Source organism: Balaenoptera musculus, chromosome 9 (assembly GCF_009873245.2).
Source record: "Balaenoptera musculus isolate JJ_BM4_2016_0621 chromosome 9, mBalMus1.pri.v3, whole genome shotgun sequence".
NCBI lineage: Eukaryota > Metazoa > Chordata > Mammalia > Artiodactyla > Balaenopteridae > Balaenoptera > Balaenoptera musculus.
The window spans coordinates 53,060,270-53,087,219 of record NC_045793.1 but is presented as its reverse complement, the minus strand read 5'-3'; the positions used below and the strand labels follow the sequence as shown (position 1 = coordinate 53,087,219).

At 35.0% G+C, this 26,950-nt stretch overlaps 1 protein-coding gene across 2 annotated transcripts in view; it reads left to right on the top strand.

Annotated features, from left to right (window-relative positions):
- The first annotated feature begins 6,913 nt into the window (after positions 1-6,913).
- STK31 (serine/threonine kinase 31) overlaps positions 6,914-26,950 on the top strand; it is an 87,054-nt gene continuing 67,017 nt past the window's right edge. Inside the window, exons 1-7 of one of the 2 annotated variants that reach the window (XM_036863955.1) lie at positions 6,914-6,956; positions 7,045-7,097; positions 12,651-12,749; positions 17,784-17,858; positions 19,287-19,445; positions 23,780-24,138; positions 25,114-25,288. In XM_036863955.1, coding sequence (XP_036719850.1) covers positions 6,929-6,956; positions 7,045-7,097; positions 12,651-12,749; positions 17,784-17,858; positions 19,287-19,445; positions 23,780-24,138; positions 25,114-25,288 — 948 coding nt within the window. In that variant the 5' untranslated portion in view covers positions 6,914-6,928. The remainder of the gene's footprint in view (positions 6,957-7,044; positions 7,098-12,650; positions 12,750-17,783; positions 17,859-19,286; positions 19,446-23,779; positions 24,139-25,113; positions 25,289-26,950) is intronic. The other variant, XM_036863956.1, reaches the window with a different exon arrangement.

Here is a 26,950-nt window from a genome sequence, read left to right as displayed (position 1 = left end):
GTTAGCTTTCTCTTTTCCCCTTTTCCACTCCCTGACTCCTCCCTCTGGTTCCCTCAGATCACTTCCCAAATATACTTACCTGTATTTGAACATTTGTCTTAGGCTTTGCTTTTTTGTGAGGGGTAAACCCAGGCTATGATGGGTATCAGGAATGGCCTTAAAAAGCAAACCCTCAGGATGGGATTCTGTGACTGCAATATTCATTGAATAGATGACAATAAAGACCCATAGCTGGTGGTAAGCGGGGTAGTGATAACCCCTGGCATGTAGATGCATCACAGTTACTGTAGTGGATTTGCATGAATAGCAGGTGGAAGGTGAAGTGTTAGGTTATACCGTAGCAGTGACATTACTGTGGAATGGGACTAACAGAAATTATAAAGATGGAGGTGTTCTTTAGCCATTGTTAACTGCTTTGGAAACCTTGAAAAAAGAAAATGGCATAGGTTCATGTTAGCTACTTAAGGCATGCTGCGGAAACCAGAGTGCCTCAATAGCACCTTTCAAGAAAAATCTCATCTCATGCGGATGTAGGCCGTCTGTGCTGACATTCCAGCCCAAATTTAATAGTAAAGGTGGCAAGGCTGCAAAGGAAACTGAATGCACAGCCTTGATCATTTCGTCCACCAAAGTTAGCATGCCTACAGGAAAAGGAACCCTGAAACATGCAATGGGGACGTGTGTTGGTGAGACTGAGAAATATTGAACCCTCAGGTTTTCCTGAACCTTTGAGCTGGCCGAAGCAGTCTCCTCCACTTTGCTAGAGGAGAGCAGCCTGCACTTGCCTGGAGATCCTGCAAAGCCTATATGAGGCACTTGCATTGCAAGATAATACTTGTTCTCCTTAAGACCCATCCCTGCTATGCCTCATTGACTCTAAACTGATAACTAGGATCAGATCTCAGCATACTCTTAGAGCAGATATACAGTCCTTCCTGTAGGAGGATAGGTTACAATCTGCATGAACTGCAGGTTCTGGTCTAAATGTACTGGCAGGGACCTAGGAAACATGTTTGGGAATAGATCTTGAGGGTGTTGGATCAGGGAGTGGAATATAAGGCTTGACAGGAAAGAGTGACATCGTAGCACTTACTCATGACTCAGGCTTTAATGTCCTGGCAAGGGTATCTGGAGTTGGTCCTAACACATTGCTACGATAGCATATGGAAGATATGGTAGAAATGCCAGAAGTTATTTGGCATAGTATTGAGGAAGGGGTCAGAAAGCTCAGGAAAACAGCAGTGTTAGAATGGATTCGTTGTTTAAAACTGGAGAAGCTACTACGTGACTGTTGTCTTTGGGAAGGCTCAGATGATGCTTGTAACTAAGGCAATAAGAAATGTAATGGTGAAGCATATATTGGCAACACAGAAGTTTGGCAGTGACGAACCTCTGCAGGGTAGAGTTGATGGTAGAAGATGCTGCCATGATACTGGGCTCCTTTATATAAGTGTAGATGATGGGATGCAGAAATGTCAAAGGCCAGGTTGTGGAACTTAACTGTCAGAGGCCCAATGGACATAATTAATAGGTACGAAGGCATGGATCTGTGAAGAAGGTTAAGATCATGATGTTCCAAGGGGAAAGATAGAAGCACAGCTGATTAGGATGTTATTTGACTTGTATAACCACAGTTCCTCACTCAATTTCTGAATCTAAGGCAGTTCAGATCTAGAGCCCATTGATGGAAGGGAAAGCCCAGATCCCTTTGAGGAAGGATTCTCAAGTATATATGATAAACATCCCCTTGATGCTTCCCCAAAGGGTCAGTCATTTAACACCATTTACCAGGGTAACTATGCAGTGGAGAAAGAGGAATATTGAGATTTTTAAACCAAGGACTATTGGATAGGATCTGAGCTGATATGGATCCCAAAGGACCCAAAACACCATTATGGTCCTCTGGTTTAATGGAAGCCCAATGATAAATGAAGTCCTGGCCGAAGTCCATCTCAGTGGGTACAGTGGGTCTGGCCACACTCTTTATTTCTACAGTTCTTAAATATATATAATTGGGATAGATCAACTTAGATCTTGCTTTTTGCCCTAGATGCTTCTCAGGTGCTGGAGGCTTGAGTCAGAGTTAATGACCTAAGGGCCTCCCTAACCAATGGGTTATGTAGATATAAAGTTAGTAGGGATATAGAAGACCTGAACAACTATTAACCAACTTGACCTAAGTGACATTTATAGAACACGCAACCTAATGACAGCAGAATACAGTAGTCCCCCCTTAGCCCTGGTCGATATGTTCCAAGAACCCTAGTGGATTCTTGAAACTGTAGATGGTACCAAACCCTATAAATATTACATTTTTTCTATACATACATACCTATGATAAAGTTTAATGTATAAATTAGGCACAGTAAGAGATTAACAATAATAACTAACAAAATAGAACAATTATAACAATATACTATAAAAAAATTATGTGATAAAAATTTTCTCTCACAATATCTTATTGTACTGTAGCCACATTTCTTCTCGTGATGATGTGAGATGATACAATGGCTACATGATTAGATGAAGTGAAGTGAATGGCATAGGCATTGTGATGTAGCATTGGGCTACTATTGACTTTCTGAAGATATGTCAGAAGGAAGGTCATCTACTTTGGGTGATCGTGGGTCATCAGGCCATGATGATGTCAGTGGTTGGATGTTAGGAGCAGACAATGTCAATGGTTGGGGATCCAGGGCAGTATGAAGCAGGAGAGTGTAGGATTTCATCATACTTACTCAGATGGGTGCACAATTTAATACTTATAATTGTTTATTTTTGGAATTTTCCATTTAATATTTTCAAACCCTGGTTGACCATGGGTAACTGAAACTGTGGAAAGTGAAACCATGGATAAGGGAGAACTGCTGTACACATTCTTTTTTCTTTTTTTAGTGCACATGGAACATTTACTAAGATTGACTATATTCTAGGCCATAAAACAAGTCTCAATACTTTTAAGATGATTCAGATGGTAATTTATGTCCTCTGACAGCAATGGAATTAAATTAGAAATCAAAACAAGGTGTCCCAATATTTGGGACATCTCCAAATATTTGAAACTTATATAACATGTGTCTAAATAATCCATGGGTCAAAGAAAAAAATTAGAAGAGGAATCAAAGTACTTTTAATGGAATGAGAATGAAAACATAAAAATATGTGTGTGATTCAGCTAAAGCAGTACTTAGAGGGAAATTTACAGCACCAAATGCCTATACCAGAAAAGGAGATTTCAAATCAGTGACCTCAGCTTTCACCTTAAGAAACTAGAGGAAGAAGAGAAAATGAAAATTAAAATAAATAGGAAAATGGAAATAATAAAGATCAGAGCAGAAATAGAAATAGAAAACAGAGAAGTAATAGAGAAAATGAATAAAACCAAATGCTGGGTTTTTTTTGAGAAGACAAAATTGATAAACCTCTAGCTAGATGGATCAGCAAAAGATAAAGAGAGCAGACAATTCACCAACATTAGGAACAAGAGTGGTGATATCACTATAGATTCTACAGATATTAAAAGGAGAATAAAGGAATGTTATAAACAACTTCATGCCAATGAATTTGACAGCTTGGATGAAATGGATAAATTCCTTGAAAGACACAAACTATGAAGTTCATTCAATAATAAATAGATAATAGATGATTAGCCCTATATCTATTATATGCTGATTAGCCTATGTATCAATTAAAGAAACTGAATTTGTGGTTAATAACATTGCCACAAAGAAAATTCCAGGCCCAGATGGCTGCACTGTGAATTTTACCAAATATTTAAGGAACAAAGATTACCAATTCTATACAGACTTTTCCAGAAAACTGAAGTTAGGAATTCTTTACAACTCATTCTATGTGGCCAGTATTGCTCTGTATCAAAACCAGACAAAGACATTACAAGAAAAGAAAATTTCAGACCAATATCCCTCTTGAACATAGATGCAAAAATTCTTAACATTTTAGCAAATCTAATACAAGAATATATAAAAAGGATAATACATCATGACCAAGTGGGTTTTATCCAAGAGGTGCAAGGTTGGTTTAACATTTGAAAATTAGCCAATGTAATTCATCATATTAACTAACTAAAAAAGAACCACATGATCATCACAATAGATGGAGTATTTGACAAAACTGAATATACATTCGTGATAAAAATTCTCAGCAAACTTAGAAGGTAATTTCTTCAATCTGATAAAGGGTATCTACTAAAACCCCACAGCTGGTATCAGTGGAATAGTACTTAGCAATAAGGAGCAACGAACTATTGATACATGTGAAAAAATGGATGAATCTCAAAATAATTATGCTGAATGAAAGAAAACAGAGAAAATGGACATATTGTATGATTTCATTAACATCCAGTTCTAGAAAATGCAAACTTAACGTATGGTGACAGAAAGCAGAATCTGTTCTTTGGGGTAGTCATGGGGAGCCAAGTACTATAAAAAGGCATGAGGAAACTTTTGGGGGGGAGGTAAAGGAAATGACTGCTATCTTTCTTAACAGTGAGGATGACTGCAGCAGTATATAGTATGTTCGGTCATCTAAGTATGTACTTTTAATACCTGCAGCTTATTGTATATTAATTATACTTCAATCAAGCTGTTAAAAATTAATGGAGATAATTTTCTACTGTTATGCAAGGTTTGCCACAAAGGGTAATATCTGCTTATAACTGGACAGATAAGCTATATTAGTTTTTCCCCCTTAATGTCGTGAAAAACGCTGCAACACAAGAGAGAGATCTGACGCTAGGCTGGACTGAGAAATGCTTGTAAAGCTACGAATCTGAAAACCACATTTTCATTAACCAAAGTCATTTTCTCCTTTCCACCTGTAAAAAAGAATGCCGGGATTCTTCTTACTTGGCTGCTTTAAAATTTTAATCACCGTGTACAAATTAGGAAAGGCCACAAAATCCAAGCCTTATGTCATTATTTGAAGCCTTGTTAAAGAAGCAGCCATTAGCCCGCAGGTGCTGGGAATACCGGCCCATAAATCTTGCCAGCGCAGTCTCCGCGCGCGGCCCTCTGGGTGCCTGGCCTCAGCCATCACGCCCCGCCCTAGGCCCCCAGGCTTTGGTGGTCACGTGAGCGCGGCACCGGCTCGCGCCAAGCCAGTATGAAGGCGCAGCGACGATCGCGCAAGCGCAGTGTGGGGCCAGAGTGGCCGGGGCACGCGAGGTAAGCCTCTGCACATGCGCCACTGCCGGCTGACGGCGGGTTGACGGTGAGCTGACGGTGAGCTGACGGCGAGCTGACGGCAAGCCACGGCCTTGGGGTGGAGGGCTGAGGGCCAGGCATGTGGGGCCGGGGACACTTTTCTAGAACTTCTCTGGTGAGCAGTGCGAGGTCAGTAGGAGTCTTTTTGGTAGGTTCGATGGTGGCTGCTTCAGGGACGGTATTTTCACCCCTGGTGGTCTTTTAGGGCTGACCAGTATGGGCGCGGCCCGTTTCCTGGCCTTCTGGGTCTCCGAGCCGCCGGCCCACTTCTGAGGGTGACAGGCGCCCCAGTTGCTGAGTGTGGTGCCGGGAGGCGAAGCCGGCCTGCACATAACTGAGACCTGCGTGTTCTGGGTGAAGACAGGGACCTGCAGGCCTCTTGTCGGGTGGAATTTTCTCTTCCCGCAAACTACGTGCCGTTTAAACTTCGAAATCCCTCCTAAAATAGGTGTTAAGGAGCGACCTGGACTTACTTATTCCAAACTCTCGATGTGAATTGGAAGTGCCGTTTGGTAATCCAGGTTTGCAGAAAGTGGGTGCAGCATCACTTCCTTCATAACCATGTGAAAAAGTCTTTTTTGACCCCTTGAAAAGTAAGGTTTAAACATTATTCTAGCAGTGGCTTTTTAGATCGTGTGGTGCGATTTCCAAAGTAAACATTTTCATTTTTACTAAGTTTAAGCCAGTGCCTTCCAGTGAAATATAGTCTCCCTGAACAGATTTCAACTTGATTTTACAACTTTTTGCTCAATTTAAAAATTACTTTTGGCCAATATTTGCGGAAGAATCCTTCTTTTAAAGATGTGTTGATCCTAGTTAGTGTATGCGAAAAAATTTTTTTAAAGTTGTAACAAAAATAAGAATAAAGTTTAAAAAATAATTTTTATGATCTTCCCCCCTCCCCCCCCATAGGGTTAACTTTTTTCCCCATAGTTGGGAGAGTATTTGGAGCTTTGGTGTAGTGATGTATAGTTAACTCTTAAATTTCTTTAAAAAAAATTTATTGTTTTCCATTTCCTTCAAAAAACTAACATTTATGCAGGTAAAGTGCAATCTTCTGGTGTTTTAAGGATAAAATTATAAACTAGTAGACATTTATCTTGAAATATTCTGCAGTTGGGAAAGCAAATTATTTAATGAAAATTATGTTTGAAGGTATTGTAAAGTTTGATTCATTTTGCAGTTTTTAAATGCAGGGTATCTTCAAAAGCAGAAACAACTATGCCTTTTAAGTAAAATGGATATGTTTATTTAAAAATTAAATACCAGTCGGAAGCATTTGTTTTACATATGTTTGTAGTGTTTCTTTTTGCTTAGATTATGGAAGTCCTACTCATGTTTGGGGAGGGCATCAATTATTTTAAAAGAGTATGCACATTGTTCTGAAGTATTTATGTAACTGATCAAAGTGTGCATGAATTATACCCTTCAAGGTAAATTTGTAAAGGTTTGGCTAAGGAGATAATTTCAAAGATAGAAATTGCGTATGATAAAATTGCAAAATACAATATACTCAAAACAATTATTGAAGAAAATATCTTTGGGGTTGTTTTTAACATAGAATTTAAATTTTGATAACTTAGGACAAAACATACTTGGAGGAATTTGGACATTATATGGTTTAGTCTTTATTCAGTGTTAATGGACAGATTAATAGAACCTAATTCAAAGTATTAAATTGTTTTAGTTTTTCAGGAATTGTCCAAATGGATGAAGAAGTACATTACAGTAAAGGTACTGACACTAAAAATTATTTTTGATTGTAAGAGCTAGATGATCTTGATTAATTTCTAATTTTCTTTGCATTGTGATTTGGTTTTAGTTGAAGATGTGGTTGGAAGTCATGTAGAAGATGCAGTAACGTTTTGGGCCCAGGTAAATAGTAGCCTGGTTGATTTCCTCTCCCACCCTTTCCTCCACTAATCCAGGACCTCCCCAACAAAAACAAAAATAAAAACCCTCTAATGTATATATATCATTGTTATTCTCAATGCTTAATTTTTATTGAACATTATTTAACACAAGGCATCATTAGAAGACAAATGGTTACAGCTGGAACTTAATACCAGAATTATGAGTAGTAGGCTCATAATACACTGAGTTAAAAAAGAAAACAGCAAAATTGTAGTTGTGGTTTTAGAATTACATTCAATTTAACACATCTAGGCTGCATCAATTACTGAAGGTGCTGAAAAACTGTTGTATTTCTGAAGTTACAGCCCCATCTAGAGGTCTCTGATAAGATTGTTTCTTAAGTGATACTAAGTTTTAAAATTTCAGTCATTTTTTTCTATTGGCTTAATTTTGAATTTGAGGTACAATGTTTTTCTCATCATATAATTGGAAGTACTAATGGAACATTTATAATTTTACACTGGCATGCTTCAAGACAGATAAGTTTACTCAGTTTTAAATACAAAGCAAAGCACCAAAGTGCTTATGTTCCAGAATTTAAAAGGTGAATCCCTCAGAGGTACACAATTACTCACTAATTTTTAATTTTGTGAACTACATGATATGGGAGGGAAGGGAATAACATTTCTCTGTACTTCTACGGCCTGAGAACTCCTTTTTGTACGAGTAGAGTGAATTGGCAATGTGGGAAATAGGATTTATGAGAAGAAAGGTTATAGAAGACATACGATTAACTCAGTGTTCTTAAATCTATATAGAAAACATTTTAGAAGGCTGATAGTCATAGAAAAATTTTGGCAAATTTGTATCTCTGCTTATGAACATATTTTCTAAAGGTTGCCCACAATGTTCTGGTTCAATGCCCATTGGCTCTGCATTAATAGCACCTGTGTTCCTCTCAACAGTGTCCCAGGTTGGATGATAAATGATATTTTTAAGCTCATTATATAGGAAAAACATTTATTATCTTAAATAAGATTTTCAGACCAGCACTGTCTGGTAGAAATATAATGTGAGCCATATAAGTAATTTAAAATTTAGCAGACACATAAAAAAGTAAAAAGAAATGGGCAAAATTGATTTTAATAAATATGTTTTATGTAACTCAGCATATCCAAAATATCATTTCAAAATATAATCAATATAAATGTTACCAAGATAGTTTATTTTCCTTTTTTTCATATCCAGTGTATATTTTGGATTTACAGCACAACTTAAATCAGACTAGCCATATTTCAAGTAAGAATTGGCTATTGTATTGGTCATTGCAGCTCTAGACTTTGATTTTTATTGACCTTTATGTGAAGCTGTTGCTTGAATTTGGAACTATGATTTAAACCAGGAGTCAGCAAACTTTTTCTGTGAAATATTAGATAGTAAATATTTTAAGGTTTGTGGGTCTCTTTTGCAACTGTTCAGCTCTACAAAAGCTGCCATTGTAGTGCAAAGGCAGCCATAGACAATACATAAATAAATACGTATAGCTGTGATCTATTAAAATTTTATTTACCAAAACAGGTAGGAGAGCCCATAATTTACCAACCTCTGATTTCAACCGTGAAGTTGAGGCCCCTGTAGAAATTTAAACATATTTGAAAAAGTGAGGAAAAATGTCTTAATTGGATGAAAGGATGAAGTGAAAACTGCTAAGGCGTCCATATGAATCGAATGATTTTTTTCGAGAAGCAAATTGTGCACACATGTGTGAATCCATACCGGAGACACGCCCTGTATGTGCCCCTTCGATGGTTGTAATAAGTTTGCTCAGTCGACTAACCTGAAATCTCACATCTTAACACATGCTTAAGGCCAAAAACAACCAGTGAGAAAAAGAAGACCCTTCTCAACCTTGAGAATCTTTCAGGAGTGTGATTGGGAGTGAATATGCTTCTCCTTTGTATATTGTTTCTAGGCAAGAATTTTAAAAATGAATCCTACATATCTAAGGGACATCTTTTGATGTTTGATGAAATTTTGATATATTTTGATAAAGTAGTAAAAATCAAAGAAAAATACTTTAGTAAGATGCCATTGCTAAGATGCTCTATCTTGCTCTGTAATCTCGTTTCAAAAATGTGGTATTTTTGTAAAGTGTGGTCCCAACAGGAGGACAATTCATGAATTTCACATCAAAAGACAGTTCTTTATACAACAGTGCTAAAACTGGGAGGACTTCTTTTCACATTCTTATAAATATGCAGCTCACCTGTTGCTTACAGTTTTAATTTTGTATTTTTCAAGTGTGCATTTTGTAGACTTTATGGGGATAGGCTTACTGTGTGTGATTTTTCTGGAGGTTGATAATTTTGCTTTAAGTAGGTTTTCTTTAAAAGAATGGGCAGTTACATGCAGGTTTCAAGAGTATTTTCTGTTAAAAAAAAGTTATATAGGCTTTGTTTGCTATCTTAATTTTGGTTGTATTCTTTGATGTTAACACATTTTATGTAATTGTATGGCTGTATTGAATCATATAATATCAAATATTAGAAGTGATTTAATAGTGTTAATCAATTTAAACCCACTTTAGACACTTTTTTTTTTTCTGAAAAATACTGCCAGATGCTGATGTTCAGTATAATTTCTTTGCCTGTTCAGTTACAGAAAGTGGTGCTCAGCTGTAGAATGTATTGTACTTTTTAACACCAGTTGTGTACATCCTGTGTAACAGGAAGGGCAACAATAAAATAGTAATCCTACAGAAAGAATATGGCAGGAAAAAAAAGATGCAAATTTTAACATTTGATTAGGTTGGGATAGGGTGTAGATGAAGAGTAAATAGAGATTTAGAAACACGTGGAGGCAGGTCAAGATGAAGGTTTGCTCACACATAGTCTCTGTGTTTCTACCACTATGGATTTCTGCCATTTAAGCCATTTACGTGAAACACTTCAGAATTTTTGGTAGGCCTAGTTTGATGAGTGGCAGTTGAAGGAATCTTAAGTATTTGACCTTTGAGAAAAAGAGCTTCTGTTTATGCTAGTCTGTATACCTACAAAATCTAATTATGTAAAATACTTCGGTGTATTTTGAACTTTAGAGAGCTCATTCCAGGAGTTTATTTACAAAGGCTGCTTCAAGTGTGTCTTGGGGTCAGTTTAAATTCACTTCCCATTTTTGCTGTTTATCAGTACTTATATTCATCATGATGTCGTTTGAACTGCTCTTTCAGAGTTTATTTTCAGTTACAGAGATAATCATGTTCTTTCTAGCCTTATTGAATATGGTATTGATATAGATTTTTTTATTTTGTTTCTGTGTTTTTGAATTTTATTTATTTTTTTAATACAGTAGGTTCTTATTAGTTATCTATTTTATACATATTAGTGTATATATGTCAATTCCAATCTACCAGTTCATCCCCCCCTCCCACCCTCCCTCCGCCCCCCGCTTTCCCCCCTTGGTGTCCATACGTTTGTTCTCTACATCTGTGTCTTTATTTCTGCCTTGCAAACCGGTTCATCTGTACCATTTTTCTAGATTCCACATATATGCGTTAATATACAATATTTGTTTTTCTCTTTCTGACTTCATGTTATTGGTATATTTTTAAAGAACATATATATATATATTTAACAGTTTACTTTGAAATAACTTTAGACTTACAGGAAAGTTGTAAAATTAATTTCTTTATACCCTTCACCTAGCTTTCCTTGTTGCTAACATTTTACATAACCAAAGTACAATGGTCAAAGTCAGGAAATTAACATTAGTACAATGCTGTTAAATCTTAACTACAGCTCTTATTCAAATTCCACCAGTCCCCCGCCCCCCCCCCCGCCTTTTTTTTTGTTTCTATAACAGGATCTAATTCAGGATCCCACATTATATTTAGTTGTCATGTATCCTTAGTCTCTTCCAACTTTTGATAGTTCCTTTATTTATACATATTTTTCATGATTTTGACATTTTTAATGAATTCTGGTCAGTTTGTATTTGTTTATGATTTCTCATAAATAGATTGGCAGTAGTACTACAGAAGTGATGTGTACTGAAAGTACGTCATATTGGGGATGTATGATGTTGTTATATTTCACTATTGATGATGTTAACCTTGATCCACTTGGTTAAGGTGGTAACTGCTGGGTTTCTCAGTTGTAAAGTTACTGTTTTTCCTTTTGTAAGTAATAAGTGTTTTAGAGTGAGATGCATTGAGACTATCTAATCTTGTTTCTCTTAAACTTTTTACCCACGAATTTTTTATTTATTGCTATGGCCTTTGCCTAATGATGGTTTTCTATTTTCCTCATTCCTTCTACATTTATTAATTGGAATTCCTCTTTAAGGAAGAGCTGTTTCCTCTCCAGCATTTATGTATTTATTTATTCCATTATTTATATTAATATAAATCCATGGGTATTTATTCCATGGATTATAATCCCATACTATCATTTATTTTGTTGTTTAAGTTGTTCCTGCTTTGACCAATAGGAGATTGTTCACATTGGCTACTGTATCCTTTAAAATGCACCCATTCTTTTTTTGAATATTTCTTGACTTTCTGGCATCACCAGATGTTCCAGGATCATCTTTTATTTCCCTGTCCTAGCCCTGGATTCAACCACTCTCCAAAGAACTCTTGTTCCTTTTATTGGAGAATGGTGTTTAAAAATCAAGATCTGGGCACTAGGTGTGCTTATTGCTACTTGAGTGTCATTGCTTCTAGGCTCTCTCAGCGGACAGAGATAGGACCTATATATATATTTATAAATATACTATATAAATACAAATATATATATAACTAACACATATACACATCTGTATCTCTGTGTCTCTTTAATATATGCATATATTAACACACAAACATATATGTATACACACACATGCACACACATATATGTGTGTTTGTGTATGTGTGTGTGTGTGTGTGTGTATATACACACACACACACACACAAGTTCATACTGATACTTCCCAATTGTAATCTAACACTGCAGGTTCATTCTAGCCTTCCTTATTTGTAATTTCTCTCTCCCTGCTTTCATTATCTAGAACATATTTACTTAACTTGTTCAGTCCTAGTATATACCTAAAGTAGTTTCAAAATTGTTAACCCATGCCCCTGTGAGAAATAAATTTACTAACTAGATTACAGTATTTATATACAGAGAACCTGTACATTTTGAAATTGTTTTTACGTTTCCTTTACACAACAACAAATATGTGAGAAGACCCATGTCATTTGACCAAAATATGGTATCTATTTTGAGCAATTAGAGCTAAAGTAAAACCCAGAGACAATTGTTTAAAGTTACCTCTTAATATGATATTAATAATATTTGGTATCTTAGTTTGAATTCCAAGTAATTTGAACTCATCGGGAAGTAAAAATTTTCTATAGCCTAGTTCCATTTCTTACAAAGAACTTGTTTGAATTATGAAAAAATAATGACATAAGAATTGATTTAATTTCTAATACTCCAAAACCTTTTAAGTATTATGCATAGTAGAACCCTCATTTGCATAACACTGTCAAATAATATTTTACTGAATCTTATACTATATCTATTCTTCTAGAGTATCAGTAGAAATAACGATATTATGAAGATTGGTTGTTCACTGTCTGAAGTCTGTCCCCATGCCAGTTCAGTTTTTGGGAATCTTGATCCAAAGAAGGTGAGCCATATTCTTGGGTATAATTATTCTGTCTTTCTTATTAGCTTTCCTGTGTCTCAGATTTTATAGTTTTTGGAATTTTTAATATATTTGAAAGGAAGAGGCAAGTTTTTAGAATTTGTATAAACTACAGTCGTAATAAGTTTACTTTTTCAAAAATACTTATGAACTATCTGCTAGGTACTGGGCACTGTGTTAAGCATTGAGTATACAGTGGTGAACAAAATAGAATCCTTGCCCTTGACACTGATTCATAAAAATTTGTAAGAGACATACTTATGGAGAACAGTTGGACAATATATATATGTACATATATTTTTTAATTGACATATAACTTACAGTGAAGTGTGTATCTCTTAATCTCTTGATGAATTTTTCATATCTATGCATCTGTGTGGTCATCACCCAGATCAAGATACAATTCTATCACCCTAGAAAATTCCCTCAGGCCCCTTCTCAGTCAATTCTTGGTCAGTAGTCTCTTAACAGAGGTAATCATTATTCTGACTTCTATCACCATAGGTTCATTTGCCTGTTCGTAAATTATACAATATGTACTCTTTTGTATATGTCTGGCTTCTTTTGTTCAACGTAATTTCTGAGATTTATCCATATTATTGTGTGCATCTATATTATTGTGTGTTTGTGCTTTTTCAAGCTATGCAGTATTTCACTGTATAAGTATACCAAAATTTATCTGTTCTCCTTTGATAGGCGTTTGGAGTGTTTGTAGTTTTTGGCTACTGTGAATGAAACTGCTGTGAAATCCTTATACAAGCCTTCTAATGGATATTTTAACTTATTTCTTTTTTGTATATACCTAGGAGTAAAATTGCCAAGTCATAGGGTAGGCATGTTTCACTATAGTAGGTACTGGCCAATCAGTTTGGAAAAGTATTGAACCAGTTTGCATCCTTACCAGCAAACTATGAGAGTTCCAGTTCCTCTGTGTCCTCACCAACACTTCTCATTGTCAGTTTTTCTAATTTTAGCCATTTTGGTGGGTGTGTATTGTTATTTTGTGATTTTAATTTCATTTTCCTGATGAGTACTAAGCTTAAGCATGCTTTTCAGGTTTTATTAGCCATTTGGATATCCTGTTTTGTGAAGTACCTATTTAGATCTTTTCCCAGTTTTCAAGGTTGTTTGTCTAGATTGATTTGTAGGAAGTTCTATACAGTTGGCCCTCCATATCCATGGGTTCCACATCCATGGATTCATCCAATTGTGGATCAAAAACATTCCAAAAAATTTTCAGGAAGTTCCAAAAAGCAAAATTTGAATTTGCTATGTACTGACAACTATTTACATGGCATTTACATTGTATTTACAACTATTTATGTAGCAATTACATTGTATTCAGTATTACAAGTAATGTAGAGATGATTTAAATTTTATGGGAGGATGTGTGTAAGTTATATGCAAATACTGTTCCATTTTTTATAAGGGACTTTAGCGTCTGAGGGGGGTCCTGGGACCAATCCCCTGTGGATACCAAGGGACAACTGCACATGTTCTTTATATATTCTGGATATGAGTCCATTGTCTTATATGTGTGTTGCCACTGTCTTCTCCTAGTGTATGGCTTCCCTATTCACATTCTTGATAACATTTGAAATCTGTTAATTTTTTCTTTTTTGGTTTGTGCTTTCTGTTTCCTATATAAGATCTCTTCACTTACCCCAAGGTCATGACTATATTCTCCAATTTTGTTTTTTCCCTAGAAGTTTTTGCCTCTTGCATTTAGGGCTGTGGTTTACCTCCAATAAATTTTTGGTTATGATGTGAAGTAGAGGTTACATTAATTTTCTTCCATATCGATATCCAGTTATATCAGCACCATTTATTGAAATAACAATCCTTTCTTTGTTGAATTGTCTTGGAATCTTTGCTTTAAATCAGATGACTATATGTGCGTGTTAACCATCTTTTTCAAGATAGTAAATGCCTGTAGTCTTGGCTGCATCAGTTTCTCTGCCAAGAATTTACCCTTTGGACATTTAAGTACAGAAAGTACTCAGAGATGTTTGTACAGATATATTCAATGTAGCATTATTTGTAATAGGCAAAAGTGGAGATTAAGTATCCTTTAATATATCAATATTACAGTAGTAGTAGTAATGATAATAATGATAGCTAGCATTTGAATCTTACCCTTTGTGAGACAGAGACAGTGTTCTAAATACTTGGCTACTAACTCATTTAATCCTCACTCATTTGTACTAACTCATTTAATCCTCACAGCAACCCTGTGAGGCAGATGTTATTATTTTATACTTTATTTTTTTGGAAATTGAGACACAGCTAGGATAACTTTATGAAAATCACCGGCTAGTTAAAGGTGGATCAAATATTTAAACTCACAGAGCCCACCTTCTTAACTGTTACCCTGTATTGGAATAATTATTGAACTGTAGTAGATCCTTATTTTGGAATACTAAGTAATCATTTTGGGGGCTGATAGCTAGGGTAAGGTAAGCACTGAATTTAAGGAGGCACTTTTGCAAGTTCAGGGTTGATACCTCAGAGTGAATTCCCCTTTAAAAATTTTGTGCCCTGGGTGCCTTGCTTGCCTCACCCAGCCCCAAGCCCTGGTTATTTAAATGAGGGAGATAGAGTTCTGTATTTTGATATGGAATTAGGTGAAAAATAGTATATTTAAAATGAACTCATTTATGTAAATAAAAAAGCATAAACATATAGTGTACATGTGAAATTAGTGTAAATGTAAAATTATTTTCAGGAGGTGCATGTGGAAGAGTATTGGGAAGGAAGTCTTACTCTTTACCTCTTTGGGTATACTTTGATTTTCTTTTAATAATGTGCCTTTATTTAGTTTTATTTAAAAATAATTTAAAACCCCAATGACATATATAGAAAAGTATAAAAAGAAGAAATTTAGAAGGAAGAAAGGATTGTAGCTTGGAGCTGAGCATCAGAATGGATAAGATAATGCAATTTGTAAAGATTTTAGGTTTTTTTTAAACATCCTTGTAGTCTGTGACTGTGTTTAATAGTATTATGAGTTAAGACATACCCATTTTTCCTCTGTTGAATGCAGAATAAATTACTTGCTTCACAAAAAATTCAACCTATTTTCAGTAATAGACCTCTCATTATAAATGATTACTTAGCCACCTCTGATTATCTGTGAATGGATTATACTGTGTAAATTTTCTTTAGTGATTGAGTAGTCCTCTTCCTCTTACCATGTAGTCAGGACATGGGGTGTGAATTGTGGAGTCGTGAGAGAAGATGGGGACTAGGCACAATGGGAATGACTATATAGTTCTGACTGTGCTCTCAAGACAAACCTATTTGGGATAGATTTGTATTTATGATGGTGGTTGTGATTATTCACACTAACAGAGTCAAGAACTTTAGATTGCTCAGTTTGGTTGGGTTCGAACTCTATTTCTAGAGGTATCCCCACCCCTACCTAGACTGGGTTACAATGATACACCATTTCTGTCACTTGCCTTGTATTGAATTGTTAATTATATTGGTATATATTACAAAATCGTAACGGTAATGTGATCTTTTGCAAGGTTTGAAATTGGATAGGACGGTTGATCAGGTATTTCTGCTACTAAACCTGTTTGCTTGCTGAAACATGAAGTAAGATGGCTGGGAGAGGGTACCATGCCATTTGTGCTCTCCCTTGCCCTTCAGTTGGTGAGTGTTAGCTGAGGGAACCAGAGTTAAGTGCTAATTGAACACACCTGTCCTTTGTAGCATTTGCTTTCTTAGCTATCCATTTGTGTGTCTAAGTTGATTTGTACTTTGTTGCTTTGGGGAGTTGAGGATTTTTACATTTCACCCTCTGTATTCCTTTTGCTTTAAAATCTGTGAATTTGTCCTAGTTCAGAGTGATATACTTAAAATTAATTTTATACTCCATCACCTAAAGCCATGCTCCTCAACCTTTTTTTCATTATGCCCTTCTAAGGCATTTTTTTCCCTAATGGGTCTCCTCTCTGCAAGACATTTTAACACCACAGATACACTGGATATCTATTTATGTTGTCAGGTAGGGTTGAACTTTGGAGGACTACAAACCACTGTAATATCTAAGATTCTCCTCCATGCTCCAAGAACCAGTTTTTACTCCCATGGGGATAATATTTCTCCCATTGAGAATGTATGATTTAAAGTGGTTATCAACCTGGGGTTACTTTGTATCTTCCACTCCCACCCCCAGGAGACATTTGGCAATGCGTGGAGACATTTTTGGTTGTCACAACTGGAGGGAGTGCTATTGGCATCTTGTAGGTAGAGGCCAGGGTGGGAAGCTGCTAAACATCCTACAACGCATATGACAGAAGACAGCCTCCATCCCCCCACCAAGGAATTATCCTGTCTCTAATGTCAGTAGTGCTGAGGTTGAGACACTGACTTAAAGTATGTAAATTTTTCTCTTTGTTCTCTATTAAACATAATTAAATTAAAATATAAATTTAAAATATATGAAGGTTCAGTATTAAGGATATTATCTGATGTAATTTATTTGCCTATATTTACAATAACACTGAAGTCTTTCTGTACAAAGTAAAAAGTGTAAGAATCTTTCTTGTCTGATTGGACATAGGGATCCTACCATGGTTGAGAATTAGACTTAAGTAGCATGTACTTGGCATGTTTGTGTTTTAAGAACAATTAATTGTACCAATTATGTCTTCAGACATCAAAACAGCATGACTTTAAGTCTTTGATGCTTGGGCCTTTTTTTGAGTTTTCTGTTTTTATGTCTTTCGTCTTCTCTCTCCTTTTTTTGGAGAGGCAGGAAAACATAATGGACTCTGAAGTCAGTTGCCTGAATTTGAATCCTGGTTCTGCTGCTAACTAGTTTATGACTTTGGGCATATAATGGTGAAAACAAAGTACCTGCCTCATAGGGTTGTTATGAGAATAAAATAAGTTATTATGCTTATTTATGTATAGTAAGTCCTTAATTCTGCTAATTATTATTCTGATCTACTTAGCATTAAATTCATTAAAATGCCAAATAATTTTACTTTCTTTTTCTCTTTGTAGATTTATGGAGGATTATTTTCTGAAGATAAATGTTGGTACAGATGCAAAGTACTGAAAATCATCAGTGATGAAAAGGCAGGAACAAGTGTTCAATTTTTTTGCTCTGAGGAATATTTATTTTGGTTCCAAAATTTGATGCTGATTTAGTCCTTCATTGCTTATTCATAGTAGTAATAAAATATGGTTGAATGAACTTATAAACTGATTAAAATATAAATTTTTCCCCTTAGAGAACACAAAAGAAATCAATTGCTTAAAAAAATACAAGTCAGATTCAGGAATATTCTTCTGATTTTAAGTTGTTGTATAATCACCCCAGATTATCCAAGAATAGATTACATAATTTGTGATTATTTTTGGTGACCAATTGGTTCTTTGTACCTCAGTTCTTAATAATTATGTTTGATTCTTGCTGAGTAACTTAAAATTTCATTCTATTAAGATTGAGTAGGAAAAGAACATTTGATTGATCCTGAAGTTATGGTTATCTTTTACTTAGTTGATGTGCATATTGTTAATAATGAAGATTGGCTTGCCACTTTCTCACGCCTTGGTTAAATGTGATGAATTTTCTTTGCATTTAGCTATTTTGTTTTTTACGTTGTGAAATTGTGGGAGATTTTTAAGGGAATTTGTGGAGATAGGATTCTGAATAGCTATTTGGTGGCAATTGCACATTGCAGGCTCTGTAAAAGCATCTCTGTAGGGTTTCTTTCACTGTTTTTTTCTGTCTACTTTCCTGAACTTAAAATATTTTATAATATATATGTTTTGTAAATATTGTTCTTGGTGTAATGAGAAGGTAAGGTGAAACACCTTGAGTAATGTTCCATATATCTTTAAAAAAAATCTCGTGATTTATTACTGTCATGGGTAGTGGTTTATCTTAGTGAAATAGACCTTTTCTCCGCAGTTTGACAACTGGAGATGATATTTTGTGTTTGCTTTTGGTTTAGCTTTAACTTTTTTAAATTAAAGGGCAAGATAGCTTTTGACCTTGTAATAAACTATTTTTCTTTTTTACCTTCTATACAGATATAGAGCTGGAGGTAAGGGTGAATTTGATTCATTTCCAAGATCTAACAGTTGGAGTAGGCTTAAGTTTATCAAAGAAAGTTTCATAACTTTGCCTTTATTTTCAGATTTTATTGTTTCCAACTTGAATTTAAGAAGGTTGATTGATTTTAACATTTGAGATAGGAGAGAGTCATACGTTTCATAGATTTATGTTTATTTAAATACTGTTGTTTAAAAAAAATCAAAATGAGAAATGGTACTGTTGGAAATAGTACCAAATATAGAAATCCTCGGGATCTCATCGACTATAGATTTTCTGTATTTTGAGGATATTGCTGGAGCTCTCATTTCTGAATGCATTTTGTCAGTTTCAGGTAAAATGCTATCATGATTTACAGGTAGTTAACAGAAAGCAGCAAATGGGTAGTTTCTTTGGAGATATTTAATCTAAGTTCTGTATTAGCATTTCTGTCTTTTTTTTTCCAGTGTCTGGTGAGATATATTGACTATGGAAATACTGAAGTTCTAAGTCGATCTGATATAGCTGAGATTCCTTTGGATCTGCAATTTTCTAGTGTTGCCAGAAAGTATAGACTTTGGGGACTACAGATTCCTTCTGGCCAAGAAGTTACCCAGTTTGATCAGGCAAGTCAAAGATTGTAAATATTTTTGCTAATAGAAGTAAAACTATGTGCTGGAAACGCAATATAAGTGTGCTAAAAATCCATTAATTTTCTTTGATGTAAAAGCTTGTATAAATTAATGGAAAATATGAAATTATAGAATAATTCACAGACAATTGTATAATAATATATTTGTGCTCGTCTTTGCTGGGTAAACATTCTTGATCAGATAAGACTGATATGATATATATGTGTGTGTGTGTGTGTATGCGCACACATATAATAAATGTAAATAGTTTCTTCTGATGTGAAAGCTTCCAAGAATAGTCTCTTTTATGATGGAGAGAATGATGAATCTAATTATTCTGTTTTTTGCTTTTGTGAAAGTATTTATTAAATAAAAGTGCTCTTTAATCTAGCCCTGGCGATAAATATCACAAATTTGAAATTAGTGGAGTTGTAAATTAATCAGATTGTATCATTTTGGCAGAGGCTCATACTGTTCGATATAGTAATTGGCAGTGATGTTCTGCTAATCTAGACTACTGTTTGTATTCATTTCCATTAAATTTTGGGTTAGCAACCTAATTCTGGAAGACCTCTAATAATTTCAGGGGTAGTCTTAACAAGAATCCTACCTCCTTTTAAATCTGTGCAATAGTGATGTTCTTTTGTTAGCTGATACTGCCATTGAGGGAATATCACATTGCAGAGTAATCAGATTTGTATTGTATATTTAGCAGCTCAAATGACTTATTTGAAAATAATTTAATCAGTACTAGAAGGAACAGTAAAATTTGAAAACCTTCTCTTTGCCTCTTTTTGTTGTTTTTAGAATCTTTTAGGTCATTGGGTGTAGTTTTGTCTGCACTATAGTTACTTATAAGAAATGTTTCTGTACTTAAAACTTAGACTCTCATAAGTAGAGTAAAGCATAGATATTATTGTAAAATTACACCCTAAATTTTTGGTTTAAAATCTAAAATTTATTACTTTTTTTTTAATATAAATGTTTTGACCAAGGTAGAGGCTTGTTTTGAATTTCTTGCATGCCTAGAGCCTTGGAATCTTAAATTTACAGACCTTAGAATTCATCTGCTCTCATCTTATTGTTTTGCAAATAAAGAAATTGGGTCTACAACAATTAAATGACTTATTTAAACTCATAAAGCTAATTAGGGCTGAGCTAGGGCTAGAACTCAAGTCCATTGCTATTCTCGTAGTAAGATGATGTAAAATTTATGTAGATTGAAACAAACATGAATCAAAGAAAATGTCATTTTCAAAATTTAGTTTTGGAACTGAGGAAATAAACTTCAGTATTGAGAATGTTTTATATGCTTCATAGATTCTTAATAGATGGTATTATTTGTATTTGCATGCTTACATTCAATAAAAAGACTATTCATTGGAGTTGAACTAATTAGCAAACTGAATGTTTTCTGGAAAGAAATGGTTATTCTTGAGTGCCTCTGCTTAGAAAGTCCATGTTTAGCCATTAATTCTCAGCTGAAGGTTCAAATGTAATTTCTTATAAGAAGTCTTTGCTGATACCCACCATTCATTCTCCTGCAGCTGTTTTAGTTCAATGTATAGGCATGTAGAGGTGTAATTTTTTTCCTCCCCCCACAAGATGGTGAGCTTGGTAGAGACGAGACCGTCTTGGTAGAGACAAGTATTTTATTCATTTTTTATGCCTAATCTCTCTGCTTCTGCCTGTTAGGTGTTAGATGAGCATCCAGTTTATCTAGCATTTGAATGGATGAATGGATAAGTAGGGATTCAGTTAAAAAAAAAAAAGAGGGTGTCCTGGGCACTGAAATACTTTCAACACATTTTAAACCAACACTTTCACACCTATGCTGAAGCACAGTTGAAACTGAAACTTAAAATGGTGGTAAAAATTGCTGAAGATCAAAGAAGATCAAATTATGTCCTAAATGCCTTTCTTACTTTGAAAATTTTCATGTAGAATCAGGGAATGAGAGGTAGAGATTGGAATATGGGTTTAACAGTTTAGAGGTCTTTTAACCTGTTTTCTAATATATCCAGACAAGGTTGGGTAGACTAAGAAAGCAAGTGATGCTTTCCTATTTCTGAATAAAGTGTTTTGTTAGAATTTAGGAGAACTCAGATTTTATTCCAAATTCAGGGTTCTGCCTGTAATTATATATGATTCAGGGAGAATCTGGTTGAACAGTTTTGTACTAATTGTGATTAATGACCATAACTAAAAAGAATTTGACTTCAGAGAAAAGTCTAAAAATCAGATTTCTGTGTAAAAATTTCTAAATAGTATACCTTTAGAACATTCAGCTTTAGGTAATTGGAACTTTCGTAAAAAGTAGATTTATTTCCACTTAAATTCATATGTTGCCCAAGGACAGAGTTTCTTGAAGTGTTAAGTATTAAGAATTTCACATATTGCAGCAATAATTTTCAGACACTGTCACTTCCATTAAGATTGGTTAGGGGTGGAAGTTATACTTGAATTTTAGATAGACTTTCAACATTAAGTGTTGAAGTTAAGGGTTTTTTTTATGAAAGAGGTTAACTAAAAACTATATTCTGATTGATCGAAATCTTAGATATATTTCAGTGAATTATATTTTGAGTTTGTTAGCTTTGCCTGCTTGATCTCATTTTTTGGTGATGCATTCTGGACCATCTTTGCTTTCTATATTGGTGTTCTTGGTGAATTCAAGTATCTCAATATGTGTGTATTTAAAATTTTTATGATTTGAAAAATTTATTAAACCTGTGTTTTTGGTAACTTAAAATACTTTGTCATTTTGGTTTGCGGATTAAAAAAATTCTTTTTTCTTTTTTCTTTTTGGTAGTGATGGTTGGTGATCCTTGAGCCTATGTAGTTTGAATCTCCTGTACCCTTTCAGATGCGTCCTTTTAGGCTCAGGAGTTCTTAACCTGGGCTTAAAATATATCATGATGAAATAATTTTCTTTGTAGTTCTCCTTATGTTTATGTTATACATTTAAAAACATTTTCCAAGAAGGATTCCAAAGGGGTCACCAGATCGATGAAGGAGCCCATGGCATGGAAAAAGTTAAGAACTCCTACATAGATCTCCCTTCTGCCCTCTATACTACCATATAGTTAAAAAGGAAATAGTTACTCCCTATCAATATTATTTAGTTTCTTGTACCTTGAAAAATTTTTTTCTTTCTTTCTTTTTTTTTTTTTTTAAATGTGACTAGCTTGTATTTTCTGGTTTTTAATTTGTTCTTTATGCTCGTGTTGCCTGGATTATTATTGGTATGATTACCTATTAGGTTTTATTTGCATCAGCTTTATTGTTTATCATATTTACCTAGTGGGAATATAGCTAAAAATAAAGCTTCTCCCTAAGAGGATTATGGCCCGTAAGATTAATTACATCAGGGATTCCAAGGAAGATATGAAACAAGATATTTTTGTCTCAAATTTATACTTTATATATTCTGAGAAATGATTCATTTCCTCTATAGGATGAAAGTTAGGTAAGGAACTTAGAGAAATTTGGGAAGAGAGGAATAATGATCAAATTGGACCATATCAAAGTAATTTTAGGAGTTCAGATTTCTGGAGATGTAAGCAAGTTCTTATTAAAATTAAATCTCAAGATATCTTCAATTCTAAATATGTTTTAGGTATGTCTTTGCTCAGTGCTGTGGATCAATAATCTATAATTAAATGTTATCAAGTACCTAATTACTCACATGTCTTCTCATATGCCAGTTATACAGGTATTGCTCCCTCAGACAAAATTCTATTTAAGAGAGTTTTAATTTAGGAATTTCTAACATCTCATAGTCCATAATTGCAGTTTGTTGATTTTTTAAAAAAATTGTTGATGTTTTATGCTTTGAGTTTCTGTTTTCTGCTTCTGCTCTTGTCTTACTTTGAAATGAGAGTACCTGATTAGGCCTTTAAAATGATTTTTAAAGTTTTGTTGAATTTGAGCACTTTTTCTAGATACCAAAATTCATTTTTATGTGGTGTAGCTCCTCAGGGCACCATTATATGTAGTTAGGGCCAAAATGTCAACAGAATCTGCTTGGTTGAAAAAAATTATTCTAGGGTATTTAATTGGTACACATTTAAAAATGTATAAATATGGCTGCCTATACTGGTCTCAGCTCTGCTTCTGGAAAGGATTTTAGCAAGTGTGTAATTGGAATATAGTCATACACATGCTGAAGTATATTTGCACTTAGCCAACAACAAGGTAAGACCACTTTTATAGAGATTTCAGAGTGAGGAAATACGATCGTTGGAAAAACTAGGTAGAAACAAAATAAGTGGAGAAAAACATGTTGGTGTAGCTGGTTTATGTCTTCTTTTTTTTATCTTTCTTAGGGCAGAATCTTTTTGGGGAGCTTGATTTTTGAAAAGCAAATAAAAATGAGAATTAAAGCAGCCTATCAAGATGGAACAGTTATTGCTCAGGCTGAGTATGGCAGTGTGGATATAGGGGAAGAGGTGGCTAAGAAAGGATTTGCAGAAAAATGCAAACTTACTTCCAGCACTGACATCTGTGAGGAAAAAAAATCGGATCCTGGTCAGCTTGTCCTCAGGAACCTCAAAAGCCCCATTCCTTTGTGGGGGCATAGATCAAACCAGTCACCCTTCATCAGGCCAAAGAACCGCTTAAGTGGGAGGCTGTCTGTTGACTTGAAGAGTGAAAATGATGCAGGAAATCATGTGGCACTTCCAAAGTAAGACTACGTTGGGATTTTTAGTCTTAACTAATTTCTGATTTATGGTGTAAGCCCTTGTCATAGTAGAAGTCAAGGCTTACGTTTTTGGAGTCCTCAACTATGTCAGTGATTCTGAGGGATGATACTGATTATTTCTGTTTTTTCTCAAGCAGGTATTCCTCTCCTCTTTAGCAAGACTATTTTAATTAAAAGCCATTTTGAAAGAAAAATCATTCCTGAATTGTTTGAAGTTCACATACCAACTCTTCATTCCAACTCTTTCTGATACATTTATTAAAAATAAAAATCTACCCCTAAATCTAAATGATTCAGCCAAGAGCCAGAATTTCAGATAAACTTGAAGTTTTTCCTTTGGCTTTAAGAGTATTTTAATGAGTTTTAGGGAATTGCCTTCCCTTTTTAACAAAAGAGAGGCTCTTTGTTCTTCCTGTGAAAATTTACTGTGATAGAATTTGATTATTACAAAAGGTGTTCACTTTTTAGATAATTTTGAATTATAAACTTGAAGCAAAAAGTCAGGTTTGATGTTTACCAAACCATTCTTACACTTCTGTGTCATGATTAGGCTATGATGCCATGTCTTGGGTAATATAGCTGTTTTTTGGAACCTTATCAGTGCTCTAGGAACTAAACTGTCAGATGGAGTTGGGGTGATGGGGAGGAGGGATTGGAAGAAACTGATACAGAAATGCTTTTTACTGTATTTCCTGGAGTTGATATTGCTATGAAGAAGTTGGAATATGTATTCTTTGAGATTTGGAGGCATTGTTTTTGAAGTGTTTCTTCAGTTATAAAATCTAGTTTGCATTAAAAATATTTTTTAATGTTGAACTAGGTAAAGGTTTTAGATTAGTTTCCAAAATTAACTTTAAGATATATCATGCTAAAAAAAACCCAAGAGAATTTTAGGGTTTGATCTCTGTAACACTTACACAATTTGTTTTTTACAATGAGTGAATTTGTTTTTAATAGGGAAAATTTGGCTGTTGGTGGCTTTAATTTAGGGTCGAATGTCAGCCTGGCAAAAATTAAGCAGGACCAGAAACTGATTGAAGAAAATGAAAAGCTTAAAACAGAGAAGGAGGTTCTTCTTGAAAGGTATAAGGCATTAGAATTGAAAGTAGAACAGACTGTCCAGGAGCTGCAGGTATGGTATGTTCAGTGGCATAAGGTAAAGCATGACGAACTGGGAAATCCTTATATTCATTTGCTCTTATTTGTTTGTTTAATTTTCTGTCTCCTTTCCTTCCCTTCATCTCCCCACTCTTTATTCTCTCCTTTCTTTATATTTGTTTACAGATTTTTTTTCTTATGCTACAAACTAATCATCTTTGGATTTCATTGGATGTTTGAGAGATTAATAATTTCTCAGTTACATTTCCTCTTATGTTCTTTAAAATTTTTAACTATGGAAATTTTCGAACATTTTATTTATTTATTTAATCTATTATTTATTTTTGGCTGCGTTGGGTCTTTGTTGCTGTGTGCGGGCTTTCCCTAGTTGCGATGAGCGGGGGCTACTCTTCATTGTGGTGCGCAGGCTTCTCATTGAGGTGGCTTCGCTTGTTGAGGAGCACAGGCTCTAGGCACGCAGGCTTCAGTAGTTGTGGCTCGCGGGCTCTAGAGCGCAGGCTGAGTAGTTGTGGTGCACGGGCTTAGTTGCTCTGTGGCATGTGGGATCTTCCCGGACCAGGGATCGAACCCATGTCCCCTGCACTGGCAGGCAGATTCTCAACCACTGTGCCACCAGGGAAGCCCCCTCAAACATTTCAAAAAGAGAGAATTGAATAATTAATACTTATGTATCCATCACCCAGTTTTTACAATTATTAAATACACAGCAGTCTTTTTAAAAATCTATACCTCCTGAGTAATTTTAAAACAAATCCCATTCATAATATTTTAATGTATGTGCGTTTGTATGTATCTCTAATAGAAAAGAACTTCAAAAAAGACATAACCATAATACTATTATACTTAAAAATTAACAATAATTCCTTAATATCATTTAATATCCAGTCAGTGTTCAGGTTTCCCATATTGTTCCATGAATGTCCTTTTACGGTTGGTTTCTTCTAATCAGAATTCCTGTTAGGCCCATACATTGCATTTTGGTTGATAGATCTCTTAAATTGCTTAATCTGCATCCTTGTGTTGCTTAACAGGCTCCTGTATCTCCATGTGTTTCCTTTTATGGTAGTTAGGTCTCAAGGTTTGCTCAAATTCGGGGCAGTTTTTTTCCCCCCAAGAATACTGTGTGGTTTTCAAATGTGTAGCTTTTTCTGATACTAAATATGTTATCCCAACACTATTTTCCAATTCTCTAACACCAGCTGGATGTCCTACAATGCATTTTTGATACTAAATACCAGGAGTTATCTCGGACTCCACAAGGTAAGGACTCAGTCCCTCAAGATTTAGCCCAGTTCAGGTACCAGCCACAAATCACATCCCAGGCTACCCACACTTCTGTCTGGCTGAGTATAAATTTGAGGGTTCCTATGACCCCACCCCCACCCCCTGCCCTCAATTCAGTAATTCTCTAAAACAACTCACAGGACTCAGGGAAATGCTATGCTTATGGTTACAGTTTTATTATAAAGGATAAAACTCAGGAACAGCCAAGTAGAAGGAAGAGATGCATAGGGGAAGTAATGAAGGGGGTGGAGATGGGGTAAGGGGTGGAGGGGGTCTCTGGGCCTGCCACTCTCCCAGCACATGGATTTGTTCACCAGTCTGGAAGCTCCCCCAAAGCTCATCATTCTGAATTTTTAAATTTTTTTCTGAGTTTTTTTTTAAATCAAGGTTT